The sequence below is a fragment of the Mauremys reevesii genome, linkage group 9 (genome assembly GCF_016161935.1).
Source record: "Mauremys reevesii isolate NIE-2019 linkage group 9, ASM1616193v1, whole genome shotgun sequence".
NCBI lineage: Eukaryota > Metazoa > Chordata > Testudines > Geoemydidae > Mauremys > Mauremys reevesii.
In genome coordinates this window covers 55,529,513-55,557,506 of record NC_052631.1, presented here as the reverse complement: position 1 = coordinate 55,557,506, position 27,994 = coordinate 55,529,513, and the positions used below count along the sequence as shown (strand labels likewise).

General features: G+C 43.6%; 1 protein-coding gene across 4 annotated transcripts; it reads left to right on the top strand.

Moving 5' to 3' along the window:
- The first annotated feature begins 4 nt into the window (after window positions 1–4).
- PPP1R7 (protein phosphatase 1 regulatory subunit 7) lies at window positions 5–27,994 on the top strand. Of its 4 annotated transcripts, XM_039488822.1 has the most exons (11): window positions 28–161; window positions 1,949–2,013; window positions 2,170–2,292; window positions 10,386–10,486; window positions 11,523–11,588; window positions 12,866–12,996; window positions 14,121–14,283; window positions 19,413–19,529; window positions 22,961–23,065; window positions 24,230–24,316; window positions 27,614–27,994. In XM_039488822.1, exons 4-11 carry the CDS (start codon window positions 10,409–10,411, stop codon window positions 27,788–27,790), a joined length of 924 nt encoding a protein of 307 aa, XP_039344756.1. In that variant the 5' UTR covers window positions 28–161; window positions 1,949–2,013; window positions 2,170–2,292; window positions 10,386–10,408; the 3' UTR covers window positions 27,791–27,994. The 4 variants fall into 4 exon arrangements, with proteins under 4 accessions (XP_039344754.1, XP_039344755.1, XP_039344756.1 ...); XM_039488820.1 differs by lacking the exon at window positions 1,949–2,013 and having other exon boundaries at window positions 5–161; XM_039488821.1 differs by lacking the exon at window positions 1,949–2,013 and having other exon boundaries at window positions 5–161; window positions 10,386–10,441; window positions 27,614–27,790.

Sequence of the window (27,994 nt, the reverse complement as noted above, 5' to 3'; positions counted from 1 at the left end):
AGGCCTCTGCGAAACAGCAGCTGAGCTGATTGGCGGAAACCCGTGCCCCGCTGAGACCGCTGATTGGTTGTTCCCGTTGCTGCGAGGGGGAGTGGGTGGGGGCAGGAAAAGCGACATGGCGGCGGAGAGAGGAGAGGGGCCGCTGCAGGAGATGATGGAGGGTAAGAGCCCGGCTGTGTCGGGGCGGGGGATGAGCCTTCGCCCGTTCGCTTGCTCGCAGCAGCCGGAGGCGAGACGGGGCTGGGCCCCCGGGGCACCCGGCGAAGGGGGCCGGGGGCCGGTGGGGGGAAGCCCGTGGGGCCGGGCGGGAAGGAGGCAGCTGATGGCGGGGGGCTCGGGCCGGCCCCGGGCAGCCTGAGGTGACAGCCCAGGCTGGGAATGGCGGGGGGAGCCGAGGTCTGGGGCGATGCTCGGGGCATCAGGCCAGCTTCCCTGCCGGGTGCGGTCGGGCTGGTCCGGAGTCCCGGGCCCGACGCGGACTGACCCGGCTGGGCAGGGAGGGGGGTAGCAGGGTTGGGCCTGCGGGGACGGCTGGCTGGAGGGGCAGGGTCTGCCGGGGTGATGGTGCCCGGAGAGCGGAAGGCTTGTTGCCGGGGTCAGAGCCGTAACTAGCTATTTTTGCGCTTGAGGCAAGAATATAAAATTGCGCCCTCCCGCCTCCATATAATTTCATAGTAGTTACTTTGTTAAAAAACAAAAAACCCAACCGTAAATAACAAGAATAATAATGATACTAGAATGTTTGTTTATTTGAATCATAAGTTCCGCATACAAAATCAACTAATACATATATGGTGTGCATCATAGTGCATGTAACCTACTATTTAAATAATCACAAATAAAATTTAGCTGTAGAACCATATCTGATATGATTAATGATTATTTTTCAAAATTGTACTTTTTGTGCTTTTAATGAGGCAAATTCATCGATAATTGCATGAAAATTAATATTATTCACTACCGGTACTTCATGTTCTATTGACAAGATGGACATATTTGTTAATCTCTCCTGACCCGTAGTTGCTCAAAGGTAGTTTTTAATTAATTTGAGTTTACTGAAGCTTCTTTTGCAAGAAGCCACAGTTATTGGCAAGCAGAGAAATATTCTTAATGCAATTTCATCTTTTTCTGCGCCCCTCAGCTTTGCATGCCCGAGGCAAGTGCCTCACTTGCCTCACCCTTGTTACGGCACTGGCCTGGGTGCTGGCAGCGGGGGGCAGGTGGGGCCAGGTCAAGCTTTGGACTGGCAAGAAGGGAATGGCTGGGGTGCCGAAAGGGAGACCAATTCCGAAGCTGGTTTGAGGGATGGGGTTTGAAGAAGTACTTTGTGTTAGTTTCCTACTGGGAGTAGTTAGGGCTAAACTTGTTAAGGATTTTGAGATCCTGCACTTGCGGACTGGAGATGAACATAGGGTAGTGGTTAAAATATGGGATTTGCAAGGGAACTGGGTCCTATTCCACCTCTGGATCTGGGTGTTCTTGGCTAAGTTGCTTGACCTTTTTGTGAATCACTTAAGCTATTAGTAAAATGGGGAGTGTTGTGAGGCTAATTAATCACTGTACAGTGTCTTTTCATCATCAAATGAAAGGTGCAATAGAAATACAGCTTATTTGTAACCATGATTGAATCATCTTTCCCCTACTCTCCCCGCCCTTCCCCCTCCCCCCATGGGATAGTGTCATATTTAAGGTTGTTTATAGTCACATAAAATTCTGTCCAAACCTTTGAGCAAGATGGATCTCAGTGCTCAAGAGGCCTTAGCTCTGCACTGAATGAAATTATGAACGGGTCTCATGAGTTGTTGCTGGGGAGATGAGGTGGCCTTGTGGGTTGCAACAGGGAATGGTTGGTCTTTAAATGTCACAGTTCTAATTCCATTACCTTAATCTTTGGATTTACACTCCATTGATCTAAGAAATTTCCTTTTTCCTCCGGTCTTCTTCCCAGATTGTTGGTTTAGGAAGATGTGAAGGGAGGAAAAAGTGCTTCAAAAATCAAAGTAAAAACAAGGGGTAAGAGGACTTTTATTTAAGACTAAACCTTTAATTTAGTAAATTTAGGCTCTCTACTAACCTCATAGTGGTTTATATGACTCTTGGTTATTGTACCTGCTTACTGCTGCTGTTTTCTGAAACTAGCCTAACCCTGCTGTTATGTATCTTACACAGTTGACAGGCGGGTAGAGTCAGAAGAGTCAGGAGATGATGAAGGGAAGAAGCAAGCAGGTTGCATAGTAACAGACCTCAGTCAGCAGAGCCTGAGAGATGAGCAGAATGGGGAGAACTTAACAGGTACCTAATTGAGCCTAATCGTCATTTTAAGAATGGACTTCTTAATGCCATGTGTAATAAAATGTTTGTACCATTCCCAGTTTTGCAGTTACTCTGATCATGTATTATATTTTAGTTAATTAATCACATCTGCTCTATGGATCTATATTTTGAGATTCACTTTAATTCTGGTCCTTTGTAGTATCTTTGTTTTTATTTATCTGCAAACATATTTGACTTAAAAGGAATCTTCAAAGAGTTTACAGTATCAAAGAGAATAGGATTTTTCTGATGTACTTCATTATTACTTTTTACTGTGGAGAGGTTTCAGGCATTGTTCCTTTTAAAGTCCTATTTTTGCTCCTCTCCTGAATCCTCTTAGCTCAAAACTAGCACCATTATTATTTATTATTGTTTGTAATAGTGCTTAGAGGCTTTAGTTGTCCTGATGGGCCTGCAGGAGAGTAGGTCTTCTTTAGCAGTCCATTTAAGAACTGTCAGAGCAGATCCCTTTATGCAGATCTCATATGCCAACATCATTTAAACTTTTGGGACTTTTTTTTTTTTTAAAGGAGGGAAATCCTCCAATAAAAACTTGTTCAAGAAAGAATTACAGTCTGAAGTGTTTCAGTGAGGTCCAGATAATACTCAGAAACACAGTTACACTTCTTTTGGTAGAAATTCTACACACGCTTTTCTAAAAAATTAGGGGTTCCAGCCAGTTCTCCATTGCCATATAATCCTTCCTCTCTGACTAACACATCACTGGTTATAGAGACCACCCAATCTTAATATTACCCCTTAACATTTGCAAAGGTATACTCAGTTCAAAATAGCAAATTACTAGGAAAGTTTAAAAACCCATGTCCCATTCAAAGGATCCATTCCAATATACTGTGTAACTCTGCATTACTTGCTGTAAAAAGTACATATGGGAACTGCTGTACAATTTACATAAACTTTCAGCACCTTATAATTAGGGCTTTTATTTTTAGGGGTTTATTAATTATTTGCAGGTTATTTTTTATCAATCTTTGAGTTTTATGTATGTCCAAAAATGGGAAGGTTTGGGGTTTTTCTTTTTATATCTGTAATGTTACATATATTATACATTATTAATTACAGTAGGACATACTGTAATGCAGGGTAGGCAATACATGAACTGTAGTCCAAATCCAGGCAGCCAGATGCTTTACAGTGGACCATGGGGGCAGAGGCAATGCATGGGTGGGGCTGGCGGAGTCACGGCCCCCCCCCCCCCCCCCCGATTGTTCCGGATGCCCCTGGAGGATATGCCCAGAAGCGAGGAGACAGCACTCCCTCTGGCAGCTGCACTCTCCCTGTGTCGGTGCAGTGCAGGTAGGGAGCAGGGGAGCTGGCTGAGCTCCTCCCTCCCCACCCACATGGGGCTGTTTCACCTTGCCTGCTGCTGGAGTTTCAGCACTGCTGCCTGCTTTGCAGACCATCTGCAGGTGAGAGGCAATGCAGCCCCATGGTGGGAGGAGCTCAGCCAGCCACCATACTCCCTCCCTGCACTGCACGGACACACATGGAGAGTCCTGCTGCCAGGGAAGCACTCCCTCCTTGCTTTTGAGTGTCTTGAGAAAGGGGGTGGGAGGGTTACGTGACCCCCCAGAACCTTTCATTTGTGCCTCCCTCCACTAGCTACAGCTACATGTTGCCTCTGTGTGCAAGCTGAAGCTGAGCTGGAGCCAAGCGGAGCCATACTTGTACTCCAAATAGTCCCTGGAGGCCCCCGTCTCGTGCCCCCTGCTCCCAAACAGTTCCTGGAGTCCCCACCCTGGCCTTTTGCCCCCTGACCCTGAGTGGTTTCTGGAGCCTCCACCATGGCCTTATGTCCTCCCCAGTACCCAGAGCCCTCTCCAGCTCCAAGTCCCCCACCCAGCCGGTCTCTTTCCTTCCCCAGTCCGCTTCCACCACATCCCGGCTTCCTCCCATCTCACCAGGGCTGCTATCTGGAGTCTCCTTGGGCCCTCCCACTTAGGGTGACCAGATAGAAAGTGTGAAAAATCAGGACAGTGGGTGGGGGGTAATAGGTACCTATATAAGTAAAAGCCCCGAATATCAGGACTGTCCCTATAAAATTGGGACATCTGGTCACCCTACTCCCACTACCTGGAGCCTCCTTCCTGCCCCTCTGCTATCCCAGCCCTCAAAAAGGCATTGCACCACTAGCTAGATCATAGTCCAACAGCTTCACCTCCTGGCTCCAAGCTCAAAAGTATTCATGCACAGTCACACACTGCTTTGCTGCCCAGATCCCAGTCCATACCCTTTCCTCTTACCCTCTGCCCCATTTCTCCTACTTGGCTTAATTCGGGACACAGAGGAACGTGTGTGTTTATGCCAGGTGGCTGAGGCCAACCCCTTGCTTTCTGTTTTCAGTTTAGGGAAATAAGGTCACCTTACTCTCCTGGCAGGGCAGGCGGGGAGCTGGCAATCAATCAAGGAGCTTGGTATGTGGGCAATCAGAGGATTAGGGGAGAGGAGCTAGGTGGCGGTCTGGACCTTGACCAAGAAATTTGGACCTTGATAAAAAATAATTGACTATCCCTGCTGTAATACTTGCAACACTTTAGTGCTTGTTAAAAATCACACCCCCAAAGTCCACATGTAGGCAAACCTGTAGATATAAGTAACCATTTCCAGTGTATTTCTGGTTTTAATTGGATAAACACTGATTTTTTTTTTGTAGTATCGGGAGTGGTTATCACTATTTATTGGTTAAAACCATAAATCAGAAGCCCTACTTTTATAATCAACATACTTGATAATGCCAAACAGATCAATCTTTCATAAAATTCTTCTCTGCTAACACAGTACATTATGATTGTATATAGAACTGACATAGCTTAATTGTACCCTGGGACTAGATTTTATGTGTTTGTTTCTTTGGACATCTTTATTAAATAGTTAATAAACAGTATATATCAAACAGCATATTTCCACTACAGAACAAAACAAGGAGACAAAGTTTAGATTGGATGGACAGTATAAATTGGGAGCTTATTTAATGTTTCCATCTAGATTTCATCTTTCCATCCAAAACTGTCAGTTAAAAAATAAAAATACCTGTTCTCTGCCTTGGTTGAAATATTTGTAGTTAAATCCAGCCAACCAGTTTGAGTTACACAACTGAAAGGTAAACTTAAACCTGGATAGCTCAAACAGCTGAGATTTCAAATTTCACATGCAATCAGTTCTCCAAGGAATAGCATACATGTTTTTAAAGAACATAGTTATAAGTAATCTAATATTTTTTCATGCATTTGGAGTTAAAGAAAAGTGCAGTTATGCTTGTAATTACAAGTGCCTGTGGTACTATGGACTTACATAAACCAGTCGTTTTGTAATGTGGAACTCAATCTTGCAGAAAAAAACCTACATATGGACTCTCCAAGGTACAAAACTCTACAGTCAGTGAAGTTGCACAAAAGCTCAGTTGTGCAATTCTACAGAGTTGGAGTTTTTTTATTTTTTCCTCAGAAAACACAGTTAATATAAAATAAAAACTGTGCGAAAGCAATATTAACATATTTTAATACACATGAGTTAAAGTGCAGTTCTACTCTTAGCAATGACTGTAAAAATACCAGTATAGGGTTATGTGTTTGATGCCTGTTAGTGATGCTATATCACTTTTGCTCAGTTTACAAGTAAAAACCTGTTGTTTTTCTATCTAGTGCATTGATTCTGAAAATCAAGCAGGGTTCTTTCTGGCTCCAGTACCACCACAGATATCAAAAGATTCTGCAATCAGAACATAATAGTTCTGGTGATGATGCAGGACCCAGTATTGGATATAAAGTGCTAACAGGAGGAAAGAGCAGTAAAAACTTATTTTTGTTAGAGAAATAAGAAGATTACAGACAGACTACCTAGGAAGTAGATCTGTTAGTACTGTTTTTATTACTTACTTTGCAGAGTCAAAATACATTTTAAGGTTCCTATAGCAATGTTATGTCACCTGTGTTGCACATATATAGAGATGTCTGATTAGACTATTAAATGTGTAATCCATCTTAATATGTAGGATATAGAATGTTGGGGGGGGGGAGTCAGCATTGATATGTAAATCTTAACTGTTTTACATTTCCTGACTTTTGTATATTTGGTTTTAAATTGCATGTCTGTAGGCTGTTACACTTGATATATATTCACACGTGTATTTCGTAGTTGTCATCATCACAATTTATATTTATTTGGCACCTTAGGACTTCTCATGTGCTGTCTGCCTGAACTATTTAAAAAATACCAACCCTGTTAGAAGAGTGTCAAATAAATAAATAAATCTGTCTTTATTTATAATTTCCCTTTTCTATTTGTGGCAGCTAAAAAGTCCCCCAACTTCTCCAGTGGTACAGTGGTTCTTCCAGCCCACTCTGTCTCTCTAAACCCATGGGAAAGTAGGTCGTGTACAGCTTCTTTGCTGTAACTACAGCGGGGATGAATGCGTGTGGGCGAGGATAGTAGAAGGAGGAGGAAATGAGAGGGTTTCTTGCTGTCTCCTTTTGAAAAACTACTTTTGAATCATTTTAGCTGGCTTATTTATGTACTGATAACTCTTGCTCTGGCTCTAAAGCTGGATTGCTTTAAATAGCATGACTTAAAGTAACTAAGGCAACCCAGCTTTGCAAGCAGATAGATACAGAACATACAGGAATATGTTTAACATATTAAACATTGTGTTTAATATGACGTGTTAATCCCAAGCCTAAGTAAGATTTAGGAATTCTAAAGATTGTCTCTAATGTGCCATAAACCAGCAGTTCTCAACTGGGGGTCCGTGACCCCCTAACGGTCCATGAGCCCTTTCAGGGGGGCTGCGGAGCCCCACGGCTGAAACCTGGTGCCCCAAGCCCCAGAGCCGAAACGTGCAGTGTCGCGGGGCTGAAGTTGGCACCCCTTGCCTCCCCAAAGCCGGGAGCAGACCTCCTACACTCCCCCCAGCCCGGGAGTGTTGTGGGGCTGAAGCCAGCTCCCTCCATACCCACCCCCGAAGCCAGGAACATCACGGAGCTGAAGCCAGTGCCCTCTCCCCCCCACCCAAAAGCGTTGCAGGGCTGAAGCTGGCACCCCACCTTCCCCCCTCCCCCCCCCCCACACCCCAAGCCGGGAGCAGCGTGGGGCTGAAGCCTGCGTCCTCCCCTGTCCCCCCAAGCTGGGCACAGGGCTGATGCCAGCACCCTCGCCTTCAAGCCCCCCAAGCCAGGAGCAGCACTGGGAGCCCGCCCCCCACCTGTACACAGCCACTACCTACCTCCTGCCTGCACCCTAAGCTACTTCCCTGCCTGCACACAGCCCCAGTTACCCCCTCCCTGCATCCTGAGCGATTTTCAAACTTTTTGAACTGAGTCCCCCCTCCTTTAAGTTCTATTTTTTTGATTGCATCCCCCCATAGCCCAGACAGGCCGAGTGGCCTCCTGAGTGAGTCGGGGTGGAGGTAGTGCTCCCTCCTTGGACCCCGCTTTGCAGACCTGGCTTGAGCCCCCCCAGCTTTTAGTTCTTTTAGAGCCCCCCAAATAGAAGTAAAACTATGCTTATGCCCAAGAGTTCCCCCCCACACCCTGGCTCAGAGACCCGCGCTTCTGCCCTCCCCCGGCTGGGCCCTGATGTTTTATTAGCATGTTGAGGGGGGCCTCAGTAAGAAAAAGGTTGAGAACCCCTGCCATAAAATAAATGCTTGTGTGGCCACAAGTTTTATTGGCACTTGTTTGGGATAACATGAATTATGTATGAGTAGCAAAATCAGGTGGGCAGCCATGTTCTTCTCAATGAAATCTTTATTTATACTCATGGTGTTAGCATAACATATACAAGTTCTGGGAAGGCAGACTTTGTCATTAAGAGGTTCCATTACCTTATTGATTTAAGTACAAGACTGGGAGTCAGATGTGGTTTCTGTTCCTGGCTGCGCCACAGAATTTGTGTGTGACCTTGGATAAATCATCTAACCTGTCTGTGGCTTATTTTACCCAATGTCAAATGGTGACAGTACAGAGATTTGGGGGTTTTTTTATTAATGCCTGTTTAGTGCACTTATGTCGAGCCTTCCAATCAGGGCTCGTCAGTTAAAGTAGTATTGTATTAACTCATTGCTACCAAAGAAAGCACATGTGAATGGGTCAGTGCCGAGGTGATCCTGAGGGAGCTTGTCATGGAACAAAGCACAGTAAGATTTTGAATAATACTAGTGTTTGTTAATCACAATGATCTACCAGCTGTATCGCTTTGGCAATGTTGTCATTGGAGAATTGTGGAGATACAGTGGAGTGGCCTCCTGTACCTTATGCCTTGCAACAGGCTCTTTATACTTCTTAATACAAGGAGAATGTGTTAGTTTCAAGTGAGATCTCAAATAATTGTTTTTACAGTCTTGTCCTGCAGATCTGTAGTTGGCTGGCTGTAAATTCAGTTGGGCTGTTCGTTGCAGCGTAATTTGTTTGGGCTGAGGCTGTTGGCAGTTTGGCAGCCTTTTTTACTCTAGGCATCCATAGAACGTGTACAGCTTTGGCAGTGACAGAGCATGCTTCTCCACACGGCTCTACCAAGGTGTTTCAATCCAAACAAGAAGGGATTGCCTGGAAGGATCACAGGGTAATTCATCCTTTGGCATCTGCTGAGGCTGTCAACCAGCATACTGATTGGTGTCAGTTGTGGCCGTGTTTTTTGTGATGCTACTCAGAACGGCTCCCAAACCACAAGCTTGTTTCACATCAGATGGCTACAAGTTGTTGTGGTCACTGCTGATTTATGCTGTATTCAGATTAGAAAGATAGAGGGCAAAGGCTCCATATCAATCACCAACTCCCCTGAGTCAATCAGTCCTCCCATTCTGAATTGATGAAATAGGGGCAACAGTAGAAGTAAAGCAGGCAATGTATATTACAGAATTTGAGAATATTAGCATATCGGTCTGCTAGACTCTATTGAGTTTTAATTCTGTACCATGAATCCCTTCAGTACTGGAGTGTGTGTCAGGTACGTCTAAGAAATGCACTTTTCCAGTGTAGTTGGATATTAGTCATTTGAATGGATGCTTGATTGAACCAAAAAAAACAAATAGGATCAGGTATTACTGAAGGGGCTAATAAAGTGAGATTGCATTAATCCAAAGTCTGTGTGCTCAGCAGTAGTTAATTCCTGTAGGTTTCCTTCAGCATAAAGGACCATAGGTTTGAAATGTAACCTATTCCTATGTTGAATATCTGTCTTTTGAAATCGTATACTGAAATTGATACACCCAGCCCACTCACTTCACCAAATGGGAAACACACATGAATTATTCAACGTGAATCTCTCCACTAAATACCCTCTAATGTTGTGCTAGAAGTGCATGAAAATACTGGGCTGTGTTCCAGAGATGTAAAAGCGTTTCCCAGAACAACATACCCCACATAACAAATGCTGCATTCTAAAATATTGGTGTGCTCATTTAAACAAAAAGGAAAAACCATTCAAGAAGGCACGCAAACCAGTAACATATGCTTTCAGTATTCCAATAAGGGTGGAATTCTTCAGGTAGTTGAACATGCAGGTCAATATGTTTCCACCAGACAACCTGTGTGTGCTAGTTTTTCCCCTGGGAATATTATACTGGGTTATTTGAGGAGAGTAGTTATTTCAGCAACTGTGACTGTTCACAAAGGAAGATGGAGAATGTGCAGGAGTAAATCAGCTAAATGTCAGGGTAGCTGAAAAATCAACAGTCCTGCTAAAACCTGGCATCCCAGTATTAGTCACTACTTCAACCAGAGACCTCCATCATACCTGGGTGTTGATCCAGCAGCATTTACCAGCTTCACTAGAGCTAGGCTGGAGAATTATAATTATTTTCTGCACTGTGAATCAAAGTACGAAATTCTGTTGTTAGTGACGTTTGCATTCTCAACTAGATGGACAATGTTGACATTCATGTAGTTGCAGCTTCTGTCCAGTGCAGCAAAGACTCAAAGTAGTATATTTCTCACCTTCTTAGATTGCCTAAAGAGCATTCACTTCCGCACCTCTCCGCCCAGTGGAGAAGCACTGCAGCCTTTCCATCAGTTGATGTATAATGTGAGTTTATACTGTATGTTCTCATTCTGCTGCAGGAGAAGCAGAGACACCAGTTGATATGGAGACAATTAACCTGGACCCGGAAGCTGAGGTAATGCTGGTTGCATTCATATCGGACTTATTTAAAGAAGGAAAGGTAGGCAAAGGATGACTAGTTCTGTGAGAAAGTATCTGAACTTTGGACAAGAGGAATAATTCTTCCAGAAGTGTTGGCTGTCCAGATCGCCCCAAAATTGAATCTGAGTTTTGCAGTCAGAAGCAGAGATGTACTTTTTTAATCAATAGCTGGGATTTTTTTGTTAACAACCTGGGATATTAGGACAAGCATGGAGTCATTTTAAAGCAGAGACAGTATAAACATAAAGCAACAGGTTGTAAGCATTTGTTAGACTGTCTTTAAAGATCTCCTTGCTGTTGCAAAACTTTATTCTGTCAGCACACACAGGAAGTTATCCACTCAGCCTGTCAGATAAATGAATTGTGAGAGACTGTTTACAGAGAAATTTGCTGAACTTTGGCAGGTGTTGTATTTACATTTTGTTTGTATGTTTCTCTGGCAAAAACTGAGGAGCAGGGGCTAGACAGCACAGATGGTAAATGTATTAGCTGTTCACCTATTCACACCTGTTGTCACAAAACCACCAAATAATTAGACACAATTGGCAATCTCTGCCAGCAGAGGCCCAGGACTGGAATAGCAAAGGATGCTCTAGTTAGGATTGAGGTAACACTAGAAAGGTATGTATGGGAATCCTGTGCAGTACCTAGCTCTAGCCAATAGAATTAGCACTTTATCTTCATAAAAGCAAAACTCATCCAAAAAACTTCCCTTCTGTTAAATGAACCAAACACATGCAGGTTGCTATAACCACTAAAATATTCTCTAGTTCAGACTTTTTCAGCTGTAGGCAGACATGCCATCTTGGGCAACAAACCCAAGTTCCCCGCATACTTAATGGCGCTCAGCTGCCTGCAAGACCAGAGTTTTGCAAGCTTTTTAAGAAGAAGGGGTCTTATTGAGGTCTATATATTCTATGAACCTACAGTCTCCCTTTCATGGCAAGGCACAAGCAGCATTTGCACTCTGGACTTGGAAGACACTATCATGAAACAGACCTTCAACCCCAAACAGCCAGTGAATGAGTCAGAGTCTTCTCTCTTTTCTCTTTCAGGATGTTGACCTGAATCATTTCCGAATTGGAAAGATCGAGGGATTTGAAGTGCTCAAGAAAGTGAAGGTGAGACTCAGAAGGAATGGTGAGCATCAAGGTACAAGCAACTCTAGGAGCTGCAAATCTTATGTCATTTATCTGTAAGTCAGCCAGTATGATGAGTCTTTCTCTAGCTGGGAACCGGCAGAGATTCTAATGAGCAACCTTTTAAGATGTGTGGCTGTGAAGAATGTAACTGTCCCTCTGCCAAGCAGTAGCAGATGTCAGGGCCTTGTAAGTCTGCTTCCCAGTGGAGGAGAAATCAGTGACATGGAATCTAGGTTTATTCAAAGTGTAACTTGCTTTATTTACACCTACACACCAGTCCTGGAACAGAAGTGCAGGCAACTCTCTTCTTTCAGGAATCTCATCTCAACACAAACTCTGCTTCAAGATTTGACATTGAGGCAGAGAGCAATCTCTCCTGCTGCTTCCACAACTCCCTCTCTTCCCAAAGCTGCCTCTACGCAGAAACTTGCACAACCAAAACCTAACACCACTACAAGCATTTCTTCCAAGACTAAAAATTTGCTTGCACACCATCAAACTTGGAAGACTTTTAACAGTGTGACCTGGTGACATCTGCCATAACAATAACTTTTGAGGGCTTTCTGAAAATCACTGTTGTGCATTTTGAGACTATAGTACACTCTATGATAGGCTGAAACATAAAATATGCCCTTGTTGAGAGACTAGTCAGTTGGAAGTAAGTTCTTTGGACTAGCAAACTGTGATGCTGAACCCTAATTTGAAGTGTAACTAGCTCCAGCAGGACAGCTATTAACAAAACTGGAGAAGCAAAATTCTGTAGAAAAATTTGACTATTGCTTTTTTCAGCATTACAAGGATTGTTCCTGTGTGATGGTCCATCCTTTCAGCTAGAATGACCTGTCCTTATTTTGCAAGTCTGTGGCATAACAGAATCCTTTCAACAAGATAATGGGAACGAGGTCCCTCCCTGCTTCTAGAACGTGACTCCCTTTGGGCTGAAGTCTGCAATCCTTGAATTCCATGACTAAATTCCTATTGACTTGAATTGGGCCTTTAGTTAATGCGCTAGCCACAGCATCAGTTCCATGCGCTCCTTCCCCACCCTATACCTGGCATGGCTGTGCTTTTCTTGTCCTTAAAGAAACTGGATCGACATTTCCTTCTTCTCATGGTAATGGGGATGAACTATAAAATGGAGTCTGATGGTAACTCCAAAGAAGGGGTGCATATTGTCATTTTCAGATGCATTTTTTTTTCTCATGAGGTTTTTCTCACTTTGTTGTGGCTTTTTTTAACTTATCCCCAATACTCAGACTCTGTGTCTACGTCAGAATTTGGTTAAGTGCATCGAGAACCTGGAACAGCTGCAGACTCTCAGAGAACTGGATCTCTATGACAATCAGATTCGGAAGATTGAGAACTTAGAGGCCCTGACAGACCTTGAGTGAGTATCCAGCGAGGAGGGAATGACCAGGACTGCGTGGTGATGTAGTAAATGAGGCTCCAGTCTGCAGGCTTTCTATAAAGTGGTCGTCAAGCAAAATGTGTCATTAGGCATTTAAAAAAAACCAAACCAAAACCTTAATTACGCACGTGGCACTCTCTGCTTGTAGACTCTTCTTATGGAGATTCACATGGGTGCTACATACACACTGTCTTATGTTCTTCATTGGAATTTAGGTCTTGCTGTAAACTGGTTTCATTAGAGGCGATTAGGGACAATTTTTTGTTAAAACCAAAAATTAAACGTACTGTAGATGTGTGGCTAGAGTGCTGCATTACGGCAATGGCCTTCTACCCCAGAGAAGAGGAGTGTAGCCTCCCACTGTTCTGTGGTGACCACTGTAACTAGGATTTGCATTATAGAAGCAGCTATTGGCCATGAGTGAGATCAGAGCCCCTTTGTGCAGGGCACTGTGCAAACACAGTTCCTGCCCTGAAGAGCTTCCAGTCTAACTAAGCAAGGCAGACAAAAGGTAGCAGAAAGAGAGAATATTGTTATCCCCATTATACAGTGGCTCGCTCAAGGTCACAGTGGAAGTCTATAGCAGGGAACTGAATCCCAGTCCAGTGTCCTAACCACAAACTCATCCTTCCTCCTCCAAGCAGCTGAATTCTGTCCTGTCCTCCTAGCTAGAGGACATGAGGCCTTGCAAAAGGTGATAAATTGTTGAGGATACTGAAATTCAGCTTAGTTTAGACTGAGTACACAAACGCCTCCACATAGGGACATGCTGGGTTGGGAAAGGGATGTTGTAATAGCATTTTTAAAATTGGGGGCCTGAGTGCCACTGTTGGGTTGGGTTCAGGCGGTGATGTGAAAGTAGTGCCAATTCTTTTTGTTTCTTCAGACCCTGTTTTAAGCATGTATTTAATTTCCTGTATGGTAAACAAATGCCATTTCTGACTCCCTATAGCTCAGTGTGCTAACAAAGTGCTTGAGCTCCATAGGTGATATAAAATTTGCTTTAGATCCCCTTCCTCCCCAATATGCAAGTGCCCTTTCCATGGTCTCCCTTTGCTTTTGCCTTGGATTGACAAGGTCTTTGTTTGCTTTGCTTATGGCAGGATCCTGGACATCTCTTTTAACTTGCTGCGACACATTGAAGGACTAGACTGGCTCACCCAGCTTAAAAAACTCTTCCTGGTCAACAATAAAATCAGCAAAATTGAGAACCTGAGCAACTTACAGCAATTACAGATGTTAGAGCTGGGATCCAATCGAATCCGGGTAGGCACGACTGCAAAATGTATAGTAGTAGCAAAATTAACATCTACTCTATGTGGTGAAAGTAGATGGGGATCTAGTAATAGCTGGCTAGATACAACTGAGACAACTCAGTCATGTCGCATAGAAATGTGGAAGGGGCAGATAGAAGGAATGCACATATTTTTGGAGAAAAAAGGAGTACTTGTAATATCTGCTATGCAAGATCGAGAGTGGTAGGGAATGGCTTAGTCTTTTCCAAGTCCTCTTCCACACTCACTCATTTGGATGCTGACCAGTCCCGTCTCTAGAGATGAGGTCAGAAGCCAGCCTAGAAAGGGAGCAGCTGCTCCTCCCTTCTGTCTTGTTCTGCATACACCTTGGAGACTGGAAAGCTCTGTTCTAGTTGAACTATCTGAGACAATCCAGCCATGCTGCTTTCCTTTGATTGGGACTTTTTACTCTGATTACTTTAGCTCTTGTATAGAACTGATTAGGCGTAATTGAAATGGTCCATTTTATTTCTTGTGTGCTTTTGAAAATTTTACCCAGAGTTGTATTTTCAGATGTCACTTAGGAGCCTACATTCTGTTGACTTAGTGCGTCAATAGCTTTTTGAATTAGGATTTAGATGCACTGTGCACTTCTGAAAATGTTACTTGCAGTGACTCACTTTGTTCCATAAAGGGACAGTGCACCCTAGGAAAAGAAGATCATGGGCATCATAAGAGAGAAGCTGATTTCTGTCTTGAAAATACTCAGGTTCTTATAACAATGTAATCATAATGGAATAGTGCCATGAGCTTGCCAATAACTTAGGCAGTAACACTTTTGATACAAGAATCAAAGCTGTCTCACAGGAATACAGCAGGGAAAGCCAGCCTCCCACCCAAGTCTTGTGTTGGTTGTGGAGAGGGACTCAGATGTCCAATGTGTCTTCAGTTTCCTTTCATCTTTTTGGAGCAAGGCACTCTGTTCAGGTATACATGTTTAAGTATTGAAATCTGTTAAGCTTAGATCTGTTTTTTCACTTCTGGTTTATGCTGCTTCATGCAGATGTTGCTAACCTATAGTAAGAATTAGTTATTTTAATTCACTTATAGCCTAAAATGCCTGTACATCTCCTATCCTACAGCTGACTTTTCCTTTCTATCATTTGTTTTCACCCATGTGGTTCTCCTGACCTTAGAGACCATGGTCAACTTCAAGAAGATGAATGAGTGATTTCAGATACTACATACCCCTGCCAATTGTGTGTTCTCTTGCTGTTGCTCGGTGTGAGATCCACACAAAAAGGGAACATGGGAAATACTGAAGCTGACTATACATAAAGTGTTGTCAAATGCTCAAGATAAATAATGTGAAATAGAGAGAAATACTTCCCTAATCTCTTTCAGGATAGGAATCTTAGGGAATGCTTGTAACAATAGTAGGTAGAAAAGTGTCAGTCAGAACGGTGATTTCTAAGTTGATGGTATCCCTTTAACTCAGCTTCTTTGGTAAACCAGCTGTTGTGCTGAGGGCGATAACAAGAAAAGAAGGAAAGCATCTGAGGTGGGGAGAGTTCTTGAAGTTTTCTTTTTTTTATCATAATCACCTGGGAGCACGTTTCTCTTCATGGACCCTGGGTGCAATTCCTTCCCCTTCCCTGTGTTTGGCCCCTTTTTTTAGGCTGAAGGAGAGGAGCGCTTTGCTTGCATTATAGAGTCAATAGATTTCCCTTCACAGCTAAGAGAGCCCCGTTCATTTCTCCCCAAGAGAGGGAAGTATTACTTGTGAAATGAAACTGCTGTGGGGAATAACACTGCAGTTTTGGGGCTCCAGCCAGTTAAATCATTGGGAATCTTGGACTTTGCACAAACAGGGCAATGGGATCTTCATAGGTGACCTGGAGAGACAAGCAGGAATCTAGCAAAGTGGACTAGCTTCTGTCCCACAACTATGGGTACGTGAGGCAATTTGAAAGACAGGTAGAGAAAGACAGAGAGGATCCAGTTATGTTCTTAATACTGTATTGCTGCAGATAGGGACTACCCAGACAATCTCTTCCAACAGCTTAAAAATAAATAAGTACAAATTTGGGTGCATTGTCCTCCATGGTAAAGGACTGAAAGGTATGTGGAGATAGGTCACATCAGATTATGTAACCTCTAAAGCTTATTTTAATGCCAAAAAAAAAAAAAGTAGAAACATGGTACTTTATCCTTGTAGACTGATTGTATTCTGACTTCTCAAAGTGGCCCTGTCCTAAGTGGCTGGCTGCTGCAGCGCAATGATGAGAGAACACAAGGCAGACACAAGGAAATAGCTCCTGTCCCTTTTGGGTTTGTGGGCAATAAAAACCGTTGATAGCTGTGACTCTCTTCTGCAGTGTAACTTGTGTCTTGTGCATCACAGATGGACAAAATTCCTGGAGATAAATCTGTAGGGTGAAAATATAGGAAAGGACCTTTTGAAATTTCAATTTTAAACAAGGTCATATCAATATTTTGATACTCGGGACTTCTCTGGCTTGCTGACAGAGGGTGCATTAGAATGAATGGCAAGAACACTGGAATTTGAAGCCACAGGTCATTTGCCTTGCAAAATTCTTTCACTTGATGTCAAGTAATTCTTCTTTGTGATGGGTGGGTAAAATGCTGCTAATTCTCTGATTGGTGGTGTCATGGTAAGTGTGGGCAAGTAAGTTTATTTTGTGCCTGCTCTGGTAAATTTTCTTGCTGATTTTTTGCAAGGCTGGCCTAAGCCAATTATCAAACAGATGTTTAACTGATGACCTACCTCTTATGTCTCCCATCTGCACTTGTTCTATAATATTCTCACTAAAATAAGCATCTCGTTGACTCAGTGCTTTAAGGAGAGAGATTCCCCCACACACACACATTTTCTTCTCCCCAGAACTCTAAGCATTTTCTTCCCCATTACCACAGCAGAAGTTGCCAGTGAGGGGGTATCAGCTGGTTGTATCAGAGGTGGTATTAGCTGCAAGTTTCTCACACTGCTGAGCTGAACTCAGGGAACAGACTGCCCAGGGACCTGGCAGAACACAATCATTGGCAGGGACTCAGGCTGTGAAGTGTAATAGAGTCCCCATTTGAGCTGTTACCAGCATGTATTTATCGGTTGATGGCTACATGGCAGATATCGAAAAGCCTTTTCAATTACGACACTCTTGTTGTTTGAATATTTTTCGGAGCTACTTTAGAGTCCATTATAAGTTGTTGTATATGGCTTGTCTGATCAGTATCGTATGCCTTTGAGGCTCCAGGAGAAGAAAAAGAAAATTTCTTCAATTATTTATGTGCTGAAGTTCCCTATTTTTTTTATTTTATTTTAAAAGCTTGCCTGTGTTTCCTTTTCTTTATGGGAGTCTCTGGGATCCCCCCTTTCAACTGCCCTCTGGTACTTTCTCTTGTGAGGAGGGCTGGACACATCTCTTTTTGGAAACAAAGAATACAGTTCTTTTGATCATCCAGAGGGAAATTTCCTCATTCTTCCCCTCATCCCCCTTCACTCCAAGCAGTTCGGTACTTAAACTAGAATGGCACATGTACTAATAGTTAGTATTAATAATAATTAGTTGTACTAATAATATTTGGCACATGTATAGCATTTCGGTCTTCAAAGCACTGTCTCATTATGAACTAAACATGCCTGCGAAACTAAAAAGCATTATTATCCTTATTTTATTATAGGGAAACTGAGACACAGGCTGAATGACTTGCCTCAGGCCACACATCACAACAATGGCAGAGTCAGGATTAAGACTCCTAGCTCCCACTCCTGCATTGATTCCATGAAAGCATGCTGGCATTTGTGCTGCTCCTGCCCCAAGGCAGGCCCCAGCTCATGTGAACTACGCGTTGCAGAATCATTCGGGGTTGTGATTCTCAGCAGCACAGCTGTGGATGAATGCTATAGTTAAGCTCAATGGAACGTGGTGTTTGTAATATTGAAAATGCTGCCATCCTCAGAAACCTTTTTAAAAACAAGTCCAATGTATCTGCCAAGGACAGTAACTTCCATTCTCATTCAGTTGGCTTGGCTGTAATGTGTTTGTCTGCTGAAGTTATTTATTATGTTAAGAGTGAGTTTTCTAAATGGATTCAGCTCACTATTTGTTCTAGGTGATGTGGGAAAATGGCTTCTGCCTTCTAAGGAATTGCTCATCAGACTATTAAATTTCTTTGGGGATTATAAAGAGTAATGTGAACTCCACCAGAAGAATTGGATCTTTCCATAGATTGTCTCCCCTTTCCTGCTCCCCTAGTTAGGGATGCCAGATTCACTAACACAGCAGTTCTCAAATTGTGTGTCTGGGCCCCAAAGTGGGTTGCGATCCCATTTTAATAGTGTCACCAAGCCTAGCATTAGACTTGCTCTGACCCAGGGCTGAAGCTGAAGCCCAAGCTCCACCCCCGGGCTCCAGCCACCTCCTTTCCTCTCCCATCCTTCCGGGGGGAGGGGGGTGTCGTAGTAATTTTGTTATCAGAAGGGAGTCATGGTGCAATGAAGTTTGAGAACCGTTGTGGGAACATCTCTAACATCTAAGATTGCTTGCTTTCAAAGCTCCAGGTGGAAAAACATCTGGATCAGTGGTCTCCAACGTGGTGCCTGCGGGCACCATGGCGCCTGCTGGGGCATTTATGTGCGCCTGCCTAGTGCCCAGCAGAGGAGAGAAGCTGCGGCCCCGTGCCTGCCGGGGACAGAGAACTCCGGGGCTGCAGGCTGCGGGCACTGGTGTTCTCTGTCCTCGCGGCTTCTCTCCAGCTTCTCTCTTCTCTCTGGATTATTCTATTATGTTATATTAAATATGATGTTTTTCATATTATTTAATGTACAAATACAAAATAAGCCTTGAAAAATTGTTGGTGCCCGCCACACTCTTCTGAAAACATGAATGTGCTACTGGCCATAAAAAGGTTGGGGACCACTGATCTGGATGGTATGGTGTAAGTTCTAATCTGAATATGAATAGTCATTTTAGGACTCCATAGATCCAGAAGGACAGAATGCTTAATTTGATCAGGAGATCTAGGTTTGCTTGCTGTGCTCCCACCATCTGAACACTCTTTAAACGAATCTGGTGGTGGCACCTAAGGCTGGAAGTAGTGCCCAGAGCAGTAACACTGCCTTCTTTGGTCATTTTACAGGCAATTGAGAATATTGACACATTGACTAACCTTGACAGCCTATTCCTGGGAAAGAACAAAATCACCAAGCTCCAGAACTTGGATGCACTGACAAACTTGACAGTGCTCAGTATACAGGTATTGATCCTCCTTGGATTCCTCATTCCACCTTGACAAGGGAGCATGTAAACCACAGCTCAATTTAAAGCATGAGACAGCCTGAATCGGCAGATCTGCACTCTTTCTTCAGCTAAATTTTTTTAAAGACTGACTTTCTCTGTGCTCGGTATTTTGTTTAATGCCCTTTGAAAATGGAACTGCAAGCACTTCATAAGTTCATCAAATGTGTGTCTAGTTCTACATTGGTTGAGGGGAGGAAGAAAGAAATACTTCTGCATCCTTGGCTGAAATACGTTTACTAACTTCTAGTAATTGTAATGAAAGAGGTGCTGGGGCTCAAGCTGTTTTTTTTACTTTTGTAACTGACATGGAAATCCCAGAGGTGCCAAGGTTACAAACTGCCAAGCCTATAGGCTCAGCCTTGGCAAGCCCTAGCACAAATTAAGCACTGGGGTTGACCTTACAGCAGCAGTCCCCACAGGATGATTTCCTCTTGCTGCAGCAGTGGAAAAGAAGAAATCTCTCCAAGGCTGTGCTAAATGAGGGGATTTATCCTTTTTGCCCTGATACCAAGTGTCTCACTTTTAGGGTGACCAGATGAGTGGAAGAAAAGTGACCTCTCATTAGGGTGACCAGAGGAGAAAATATCGAGACAAAAAAAAAGCTGTGAAATTGCGTCCCGGCCAAACATCAGTCGGGACGTGGGACAAACGCCTAAATATCGGGACAGTCCCAATTTTATCGGGACGTCTGGTCACCCTACTCACTTTTAACAAGCAGAGCTAATAAAAGTAGTAAACATTTGACTATAAGAACAGCCATACTGGGTCAGACCAATGGTCCATCTAGCCCAGTATCCTGTCTTCTGACAGTGGCCACTGCCCAGGTGCCCCAGAGGGAATGAACAGAACAGGTAATCATCGAGTGATTCATCCTCTGTCGCCCGTTTCCCAGCTCCTGGCAAACAGAGGTTAGGGACACCATCCCTGCCCATCCTGGCTCATAGCCATTGATGGACCTATCCTCCATGAATTTATCTAATTCTTTTTTGAACCCTGTTAATGTCTTCACCTTCACAATATCCTCTGGCAAAGAGTTTCACAAGACTGACTGACTGCGTTATGTGAAGAATTATTTCCTTTTGTTTGTTTTAAACTTGTTGCCTATTCATTTCATTTGGTAACCCCAAGTTCTTGTGTTATGAGGAGGAGTAAATAACACTTCCTTCTTTACTTTCTCCACATCAGTCATGATTTTATAGACCTCAATCATATCCTCCCTTAGTAGTCTCTCTTCCAAGATGAAAAGTCCCAATCTTATTAATCTCTCCTCATACAGAAGCCGTTCCATACCACTAATCATTTTTGTTGCCCTTTTCTGTACCTTTTCCAATTCTACTATATCTTTTTTTAGATGGGGCAATCACATGTGCACACAGTATTCAAGATGTGGGCGTACCTTGGATTTATATAGAAGCAATATGATATTTTCTGTCCTATTATCTATCCCTTTCCTAATGATTCCCCACATTCTGTTTGCTTTTTTGAGTGCCGCTGCACATTGAGTGGATGTTTTCAGAGAACTATCCACAATGACTCCAAAATCTTTCTTGAGTGGTAACAACTAATATAGACCCCATCATTTTGTATATATAGTTGAGATTGTTTTCCAATGTGCACTACTTTGCATTTATCAACACTGAATTTCATCTGCCATTTTGTTGCTCAGTCACCTTCGTAACTTTTGACAGTCCGCTTAGGGCTCAACTATCTTGAGTAGTTTTGTATAATCTGCAAATTTTGCCACCTCGCTGCTTACCGCTTTTTCCAGATAATTTATGAATAAGGCTACAATGTTGTCACGAAATCTGTGACTTCTGTTGACCTCTGAGACATTTTTGGCCCAGGGGCTGGAGCTCCCAGCCAGCCCTACTGCCGCAGCTCCCAGCCCCCACCTGACCCTGCAGCTGCCCAGCCACAGCGGGGGGCAGGGGAGTCCCCACAGCTGCCCAGTCACAGTGGGGGGTGAGGGTGGGGGAGAGACCGGGGACTCCCAGCAACAATGGGTGCTGAACCCACTTACCCCTTTTGTCAGGGATATTTTTTGTGAAAGCCAGGGACAGGTCACGGGCTTCTGTGAATTTTTGTTTATGTCCCGTGACCTGTCCATGACTTTTACTAAAAATATCCATGACAAAAACTTAGCCTTATTTATGAATATATTGAACAATTCTGATTCCAGTACAGACCCCGGGGGACACCACTATTTACCTCTCTCCATTCTGAAAACTGACCATTTTTTCCTACCTTTTGTTTCCAATCTTTTAACCAGTTATCTATGAGGGCCATCCCTCTTATCTCATGACAGCTTACTTTGTTTAAGAGCCTTTGGTGAGGGACCTTGTCAAAGTTGTTCTGAAAATCTAATACACTATATCCACTGGTTTCCCCCTTGTCCACATGCTTGTTGACCCCATCAAAGAATTCTAGTAGATGGGTGAGGCAGGATTTCCCTTTACAAAAACCATGTTGACTCTTCCCCAACAAATCACATTCATCTGTGTATCTGAAAATTCTGTTTACTTTAGTTTCAGCCAGTTTGCCCAGCACTGAAGTTAGGCTTACTGGCCCGTAAATGCTGGGATTGTGTCTGGAACCTTTTTAAAAAATTGGCATCACATTAGCTATCCTCCAATCATCTGGTACAAAACCTGATTCAAATGATAAGTTACATATCACAGTTAGTAGTTCTGCAATTTTACATTTGAGTTCCTTCAGAACTCTTGGGTGAATACCAGCTGGTCCTAGTGACTTATTACTTTTTAATTTATCAGTTTGTTTCTCTGACCCAAAGGAGGTTTTGGAATAATCTCTTTTCCCCTGCACACCGGTATAGTAGCCTGGCAAGTTCCAGCAGGGGGTATAACAACCAGACATTAGTACACACACAGTGTTTCACTGCCAATAAAAACTTCACATGTATGACAGACACAGTAAGCACATAACAGATGTATTTGGGAGTCTGTTTATAATTGCTACATCGTTCTCTTTTCCAGCTCGTAAAAGAGCAATATAAAATGAGTGCTGTTGAAGTCCTTGCCTGGTCTTCTAAACAGACTAAATAGAAAAGGCCTTCAGGGTTGCAGCTGTCATAAGTAGGGGAAGAATCCGAGATCCTGCGAGGTTTGAAGGGACTGTGGCTCACCTGGAACTTGCTTGCGAGTTGGTTACAAAAGTTTCAAAGTAATTGAATGTCCCAGATCCATCAGGGTACAGTGTTGTACAGTTCCTTCCTCTGTTACAGGCAAAGTCCTTCCTCCCCATGCACTTTATTTCTATCTAAATGATCTGTGCTCTGTAGAAATATTCTTGAAATTCTTTCTTGTATAAGAGTTCACTCTGGGTTCATTCCTTTGGGCTGGACTTTCACTCCCTCCTGTACAATTTCAGAGCAACCGGCTGACCAAGATTGAGGGTCTACAGAACCTGGTGAATCTGCGTGAGCTGTACCTTAGCCACAACGGCATAGAAGTCATCGAGGGACTGGAGAACAATGTGAGCGTCTCATTGGCTTTCTTTTAAGAAGTCGTCAGGGCTGGCCTCACAATACTTCCCAGGATGGCTGGGTTCGTCTTACATTGGTGTTGCTGGGAAGTTCCTGTTTTCCTTAAGTTACCCAAAGAAAGTTGAACTTCTCAGAAAACCGTATACATTCTTTATCTATTATACCTAAAACAATAAAACAAAACATAAGCCGCCTCCTCTTCTGATGGGAACTTGCATGTTTCTAGTCAGTCTGGAATGGACTCTCAAACTGTACGAGGTAGATGGAGTCTTGAAGCAGTTAATGTAACCATTTGACTGCTAACTAGCACAGGGAGGCCTAACAGCACTTCTGCCAGTTATCTCTGCTGCTAAACTCCTGAGTTGAAAGATGAATTGGATCTGTAATAGGTAGCCATGAGTTTCTCTCACACAGGCACCAGAAATGACTAAGTGAGTTGTCATGGGTCAGAAGAGGCAAACCATGCCATCTTGCTCTTTTAAATCAGTCCAACTTTCTGTATTTCTGCCTTGGATTGCCCTGATGGAAAAGCCTGTGATGTTTCCATGCCCTTTTACCAATAGGTGGCATTGTGAGGCACCCCTGGAGATCAGAGCAATCAGAGTACTTTAGCTGATCTCCTGCATATGCAGGGATACGTTTTCTAAAATTCTTGGGCTTCCTAATGCATAGAATTCCTGTCTTTAAACCTGCCGCCTTAGAGAGTTGTTTTTTTAATCAGATTTTTTGTAGATTCCAAAACGTCTTGTTGGAATGTCTGATTACTAATTTTAAAATATTACAAGGAAAGCTCACTGCTCAGGAGCAATTGGTTCAGCTAGCAGACTGGCCAGCTAGTAATTGTTTTCAGTTGTTTCAGGGAGATTGGCAAGCTGTCTTGATTTAAAAACTATCTTCTCTGCTGTAGTTAAGCAGTGAGAGTTCTTGCACTGAATTTATTTTTTCTCATATTCAGAAGTTTCATAATCCTGGGGAGGAGTTAGGACAATACTAATTAGTCCCTAATTAGCCAATTGTATTTTTGCTAGCTAGCAATATAGCCAGCTGGCAGTGGTGTTACTAGTGCTTCTCAAAATTTTCAGCTCTGGGACTCAGAGTGGGGTAGAGGATGAGATGAGGAAATCCAAGCTAAAGTTTTCATTTGCTTGTTTCAGAACAAACTTACAATGTTGGACATTGCATCCAATAGGATCAAAAAGATTGAAAATGTCAGCCATCTAACAGAACTGCAGGAATTCTGGGTAAGTGCAGGCCTTGCTGAAACAGATACATACTGAAAGAAATCCTTCTCCTTGACTGGGTGTGGTGGGGAGGGTTTAAAATCTTGAGTTGTACATCTCTTAGATTCCAGCTCCAGTGCTCATTAGAGCTGATGTGGACTGAGTTTTTTTTTTTCAAGTGTTCCCTTTGTTCTGGAGACAAGGTTGTAAGCCCTTCTTCTCCTTACCTGTCCGCATAGGGGAGGGATTATGAGAAAAGTCATCACAGTTCATTCATTTTACAGGTTTTTAGTGATAGCAGGCCCTTAATTATGTCAGGTGCCTGTCTCCTTAGAATACTGATCTTGCCACTGTGCTCGGGCTATAGCCCTAATCATGATGGCTTTGAAGTATAGAGCTCTGCTAGCTTTTCTGTACGTTACAGTATGGCTGTGTAATAGAAGTAGATATAATGCATTTTGGTGCAGAGGTGAGCCAAAGTTTTTAAAAGCAGTTTTAGAGCAGAGTCAGTCTGGTCAGTTCCTTGTAACCATTCAGGAAAAAATCAGCTGTCCTCTGGGTGTTTCCGCTCCTGCTAGCCAGATCATAATACTGAGCTGGCTCTGGTTGGTGGCGTCCTGGATGGCTAAGCCCTGCATTTTGTTTCTGCAGTTTCTGTCAGGAAGGGAAAGAAGTTTGAACAGAGGAATAGATAGCCACCTGGAATCTCAGTGCTCCAGCCCCCATAGTGTACAGTGTTTCTTGCTATGTTCAGTTAAGGTGTGTCAGCACTTGCTCTTCTAATGCTTAATAAATAGAAGCCATAGAAGCCACATTTTTCTGTTTCACGTTTTCATCATTTGGAACTTTTCACTGTCTGAGCCCTTGGATGGAGGCTTTGGCTGCAGGACTGGGAAGTATCTGGACATGAAATCAAGCTAGAATCCAGTATAGAGGCTTCTTGGACGGTGCTTTTCCAACCCTTTAATGTAACCTTTCAAAGGCCGTATTAGTCAGTTTTGTGGTTCCCATCTGAGCCTACTCATGCCAGAATGAACTGCCTTTATACATCAAGGAGCTCAGGCTTCCTATGAAGTGTGGCCTACTACAGGCCTCAAAGTGAGACTGTACAGATTAGTTTGTGTGTGCAGAATCTGGTGCGATTCTTTTCAAATTACTAGAATCTTTGAACCAAATGGAGAAATTTACAAAGTGTTTTGCTCCCAGAAGAAAAAGTTGCTCCAGTTGCTGGTGTTTCCTCCTCAGGAAGGAAAGGGGGAGCAACCTAATTCTATAGGACTTTGACTTTATGAAGAGGCCACTACTGAAACGGAGAGCAGTGCATTGGTAAAGGTCTGCTCATGATCTCCAACTCCCTTCCCCATCTAAGCCTCAGCTTTCCCGTTTAATATTCTTTTAACTTGGCCCTGTATCCCTCCTGATGGAGAGAACTGGGCAAAATTCTCTTCAAAGCACATCAGTGTTGCTCCTACTCTAGGGTGCCACAGGATTCTTTGCTGCTTCTACAGAACCAGACTAACACGGCTACCCCTCTGATACTTTACAGTTTCATGAAGCCCACCTTAAAGAATTATTTTTTAATTACCAGTAATTGCAGGGTTCTAGTTCCTAAATGCTGTATGCATCCTTCTGACCCTATTCAGTGCCCTAAATAAAGAGTATTAAAGTTAGCACAGATGTAGCATCACTTGTTAAGTCCAGGAATGTTGCAGATAGTTTGTCCTACTCTAACTAGGTATTCATATGGCTCCTGGCACAATAGTATATGAATGTCTCTCTATCACCCTTCTGAGTAGGGAAAAATGACTCCCATATTATGGATGTGGGCAGGAGCGATTGAGACACCAACAGATTGACTTATCTGAGGTCTCACAGACTCTGTGGCAGAGCTGAGAAGTGATTTCCAGAGGCCCAGTGCAGCGTCTTAACCCCACAACCATCCTTTGGTGACACATGGCCCCTGTTGTTAGAGCAGCTGTCTTTCCCTGGGGTGGTGGGAAGTAGGCACTTCAAGGAAAAACACTGCTTTTCCACTTCACAACTGCAATTTTGGCAAGTTAGGAGTTCTCAGTGCTGCTTGCCTTGGTTGCATGTTGTGAGTGGGGAGCAGTGCGCTGAAAGAGGTCTGGTCCGTTATTTTGAGTGTAAAGATATTGCTGGTGCTGTAACTTGTGAACCTGCAAGCTCTGCTTACAGGAGCAAAGGAGAGCTGAAGCTTTCACATCTGGGATAGGGGAATTGTGGCTGCATAGTGTGCTCCACTTTTTCTGTGACACCCCTGCTGGAATTCGGCCAGGATCCAAATGTGGGACAGAATGGTAATAAGACCGAACTGTGTGTTTGTATCCCTCCCCCTTGCCAACTGTGGTTCAGAGTACTGCCAGCTGCTGCATATTGTCTTCAGTGACACGCATGGAGTCTCTACGCTATGGAAGCCATCCTGCCTTCCAGTGGGTGTATTTTGGGGAGCAGTGTTCAAAGGAGCCGAGCTGTCAAGAGACCATAGTTAGCCCTGCGGGGGGGTTGGTTGCAGTGGCGGGGTATGAGGCCTCTGTTGTAGATGGCATTGAGATCTGAGCAGGCCTTAGGTTTATAGCTTGAACCATGCAGCTTTTTCTGTGGGAGTCAGACTGCCTCCCAGTGAAGACACGAGAGGAAACCTGCTGAAGCGAGGCTCACAGCATTTCTACCCCTACATGAGAATGTCCGCCTAGGAGAGGTTGGTGCCCTTAGACTGGAGAGCTCAAGCTTTGCCTTGTCGGGCAGGGGATGGCTTTAGGGGAACAATATTAAAGGGGAACCCGTGAATCTATCCTTGAGGCCAAAACTGCAGCAATGTGGTGAAGGGACAAGTCACGAGGGTGTGGTGTTTGCAGTGAGTAAGGCATTCCTGTGATGCTCTGTAGACAAGAGAGAGCTAATAGGGGGCATTTCCATGGTACGTTAAAACCTGTCGAGTTGAATTCTGGTTACACATTACCTGGGGGCGGGTGTTGTGGTAGATATTGCTGCAGAATAACTGTGCTTGGAGTAGGGAACAGAGAATGCTTAGCAAGGCTTCACATTGAGGAAGCTCATATGGTGTCATTCTTTCTAGCTAGATTCATAGAATATCAGGGTTGGAAGAGACCACAGGAGGTCATCTAGTCCAACCCACTGCTCAAAGCAGGACCAAGCAGATTCTACCAGGATGGTAACCACACAGCCTAACTGCCCCCTGGTTCTTGGTAACGGGTGACTCCTCATGAGCGGTGTCTGTCTGGGTTATGTTCTCACTAATGAAGCTTTGCTGGGAGTGTTCATGTGTGTGCTTCACAGATGAATGATAATCTCGTTGAGAGTTGGAGTGACCTGGATGAGCTGAAGGGAGCCAAGAATTTGGAAACTGTATATCTGGAGAGAAACCCCCTGCAGAAGGATCCTCAGTACCGGCGCAAAATCATGCTGGCTCTTCCTTCTGTCCGGCAGATTGATGCCACGTTTGTCCGATTCTGAACCTCCTGCCTACCCTCTCTCCTTCCCTCCTTGGAGAAATGTCCCATCTGGGTTTTTTATCCACTTACCACTACCCAAATACACTGGCACAGAGCAAACGGCCAATAAAAAGCACTGAGTACCAGATCTTGTGTATAATGCACTCTCTCTCATTGTTTTTGAAATATTATTATGATTATTATTATTAAATCTTAACACATGATA

Coding starts and splice junctions, on each gene's coding strand:
- PPP1R7 (XM_039488820.1), top strand. CDS start 116: ATGGCGGCGGAGAGAGGAGAGGGGCCGCTGCAGGAGATGATGGAGG. Junction 11,589..12,865: donor AAGTGCTCAAGAAAGTGAAG/GTGAGACTCAGA, acceptor CCCAATACTCAG/ACTCTGTGTCTACGTCAGAA. Junction 12,997..14,120: donor GAGGCCCTGACAGACCTTGA/GTGAGTATCCAG, acceptor TGCTTATGGCAG/GATCCTGGACATCTCTTTTA.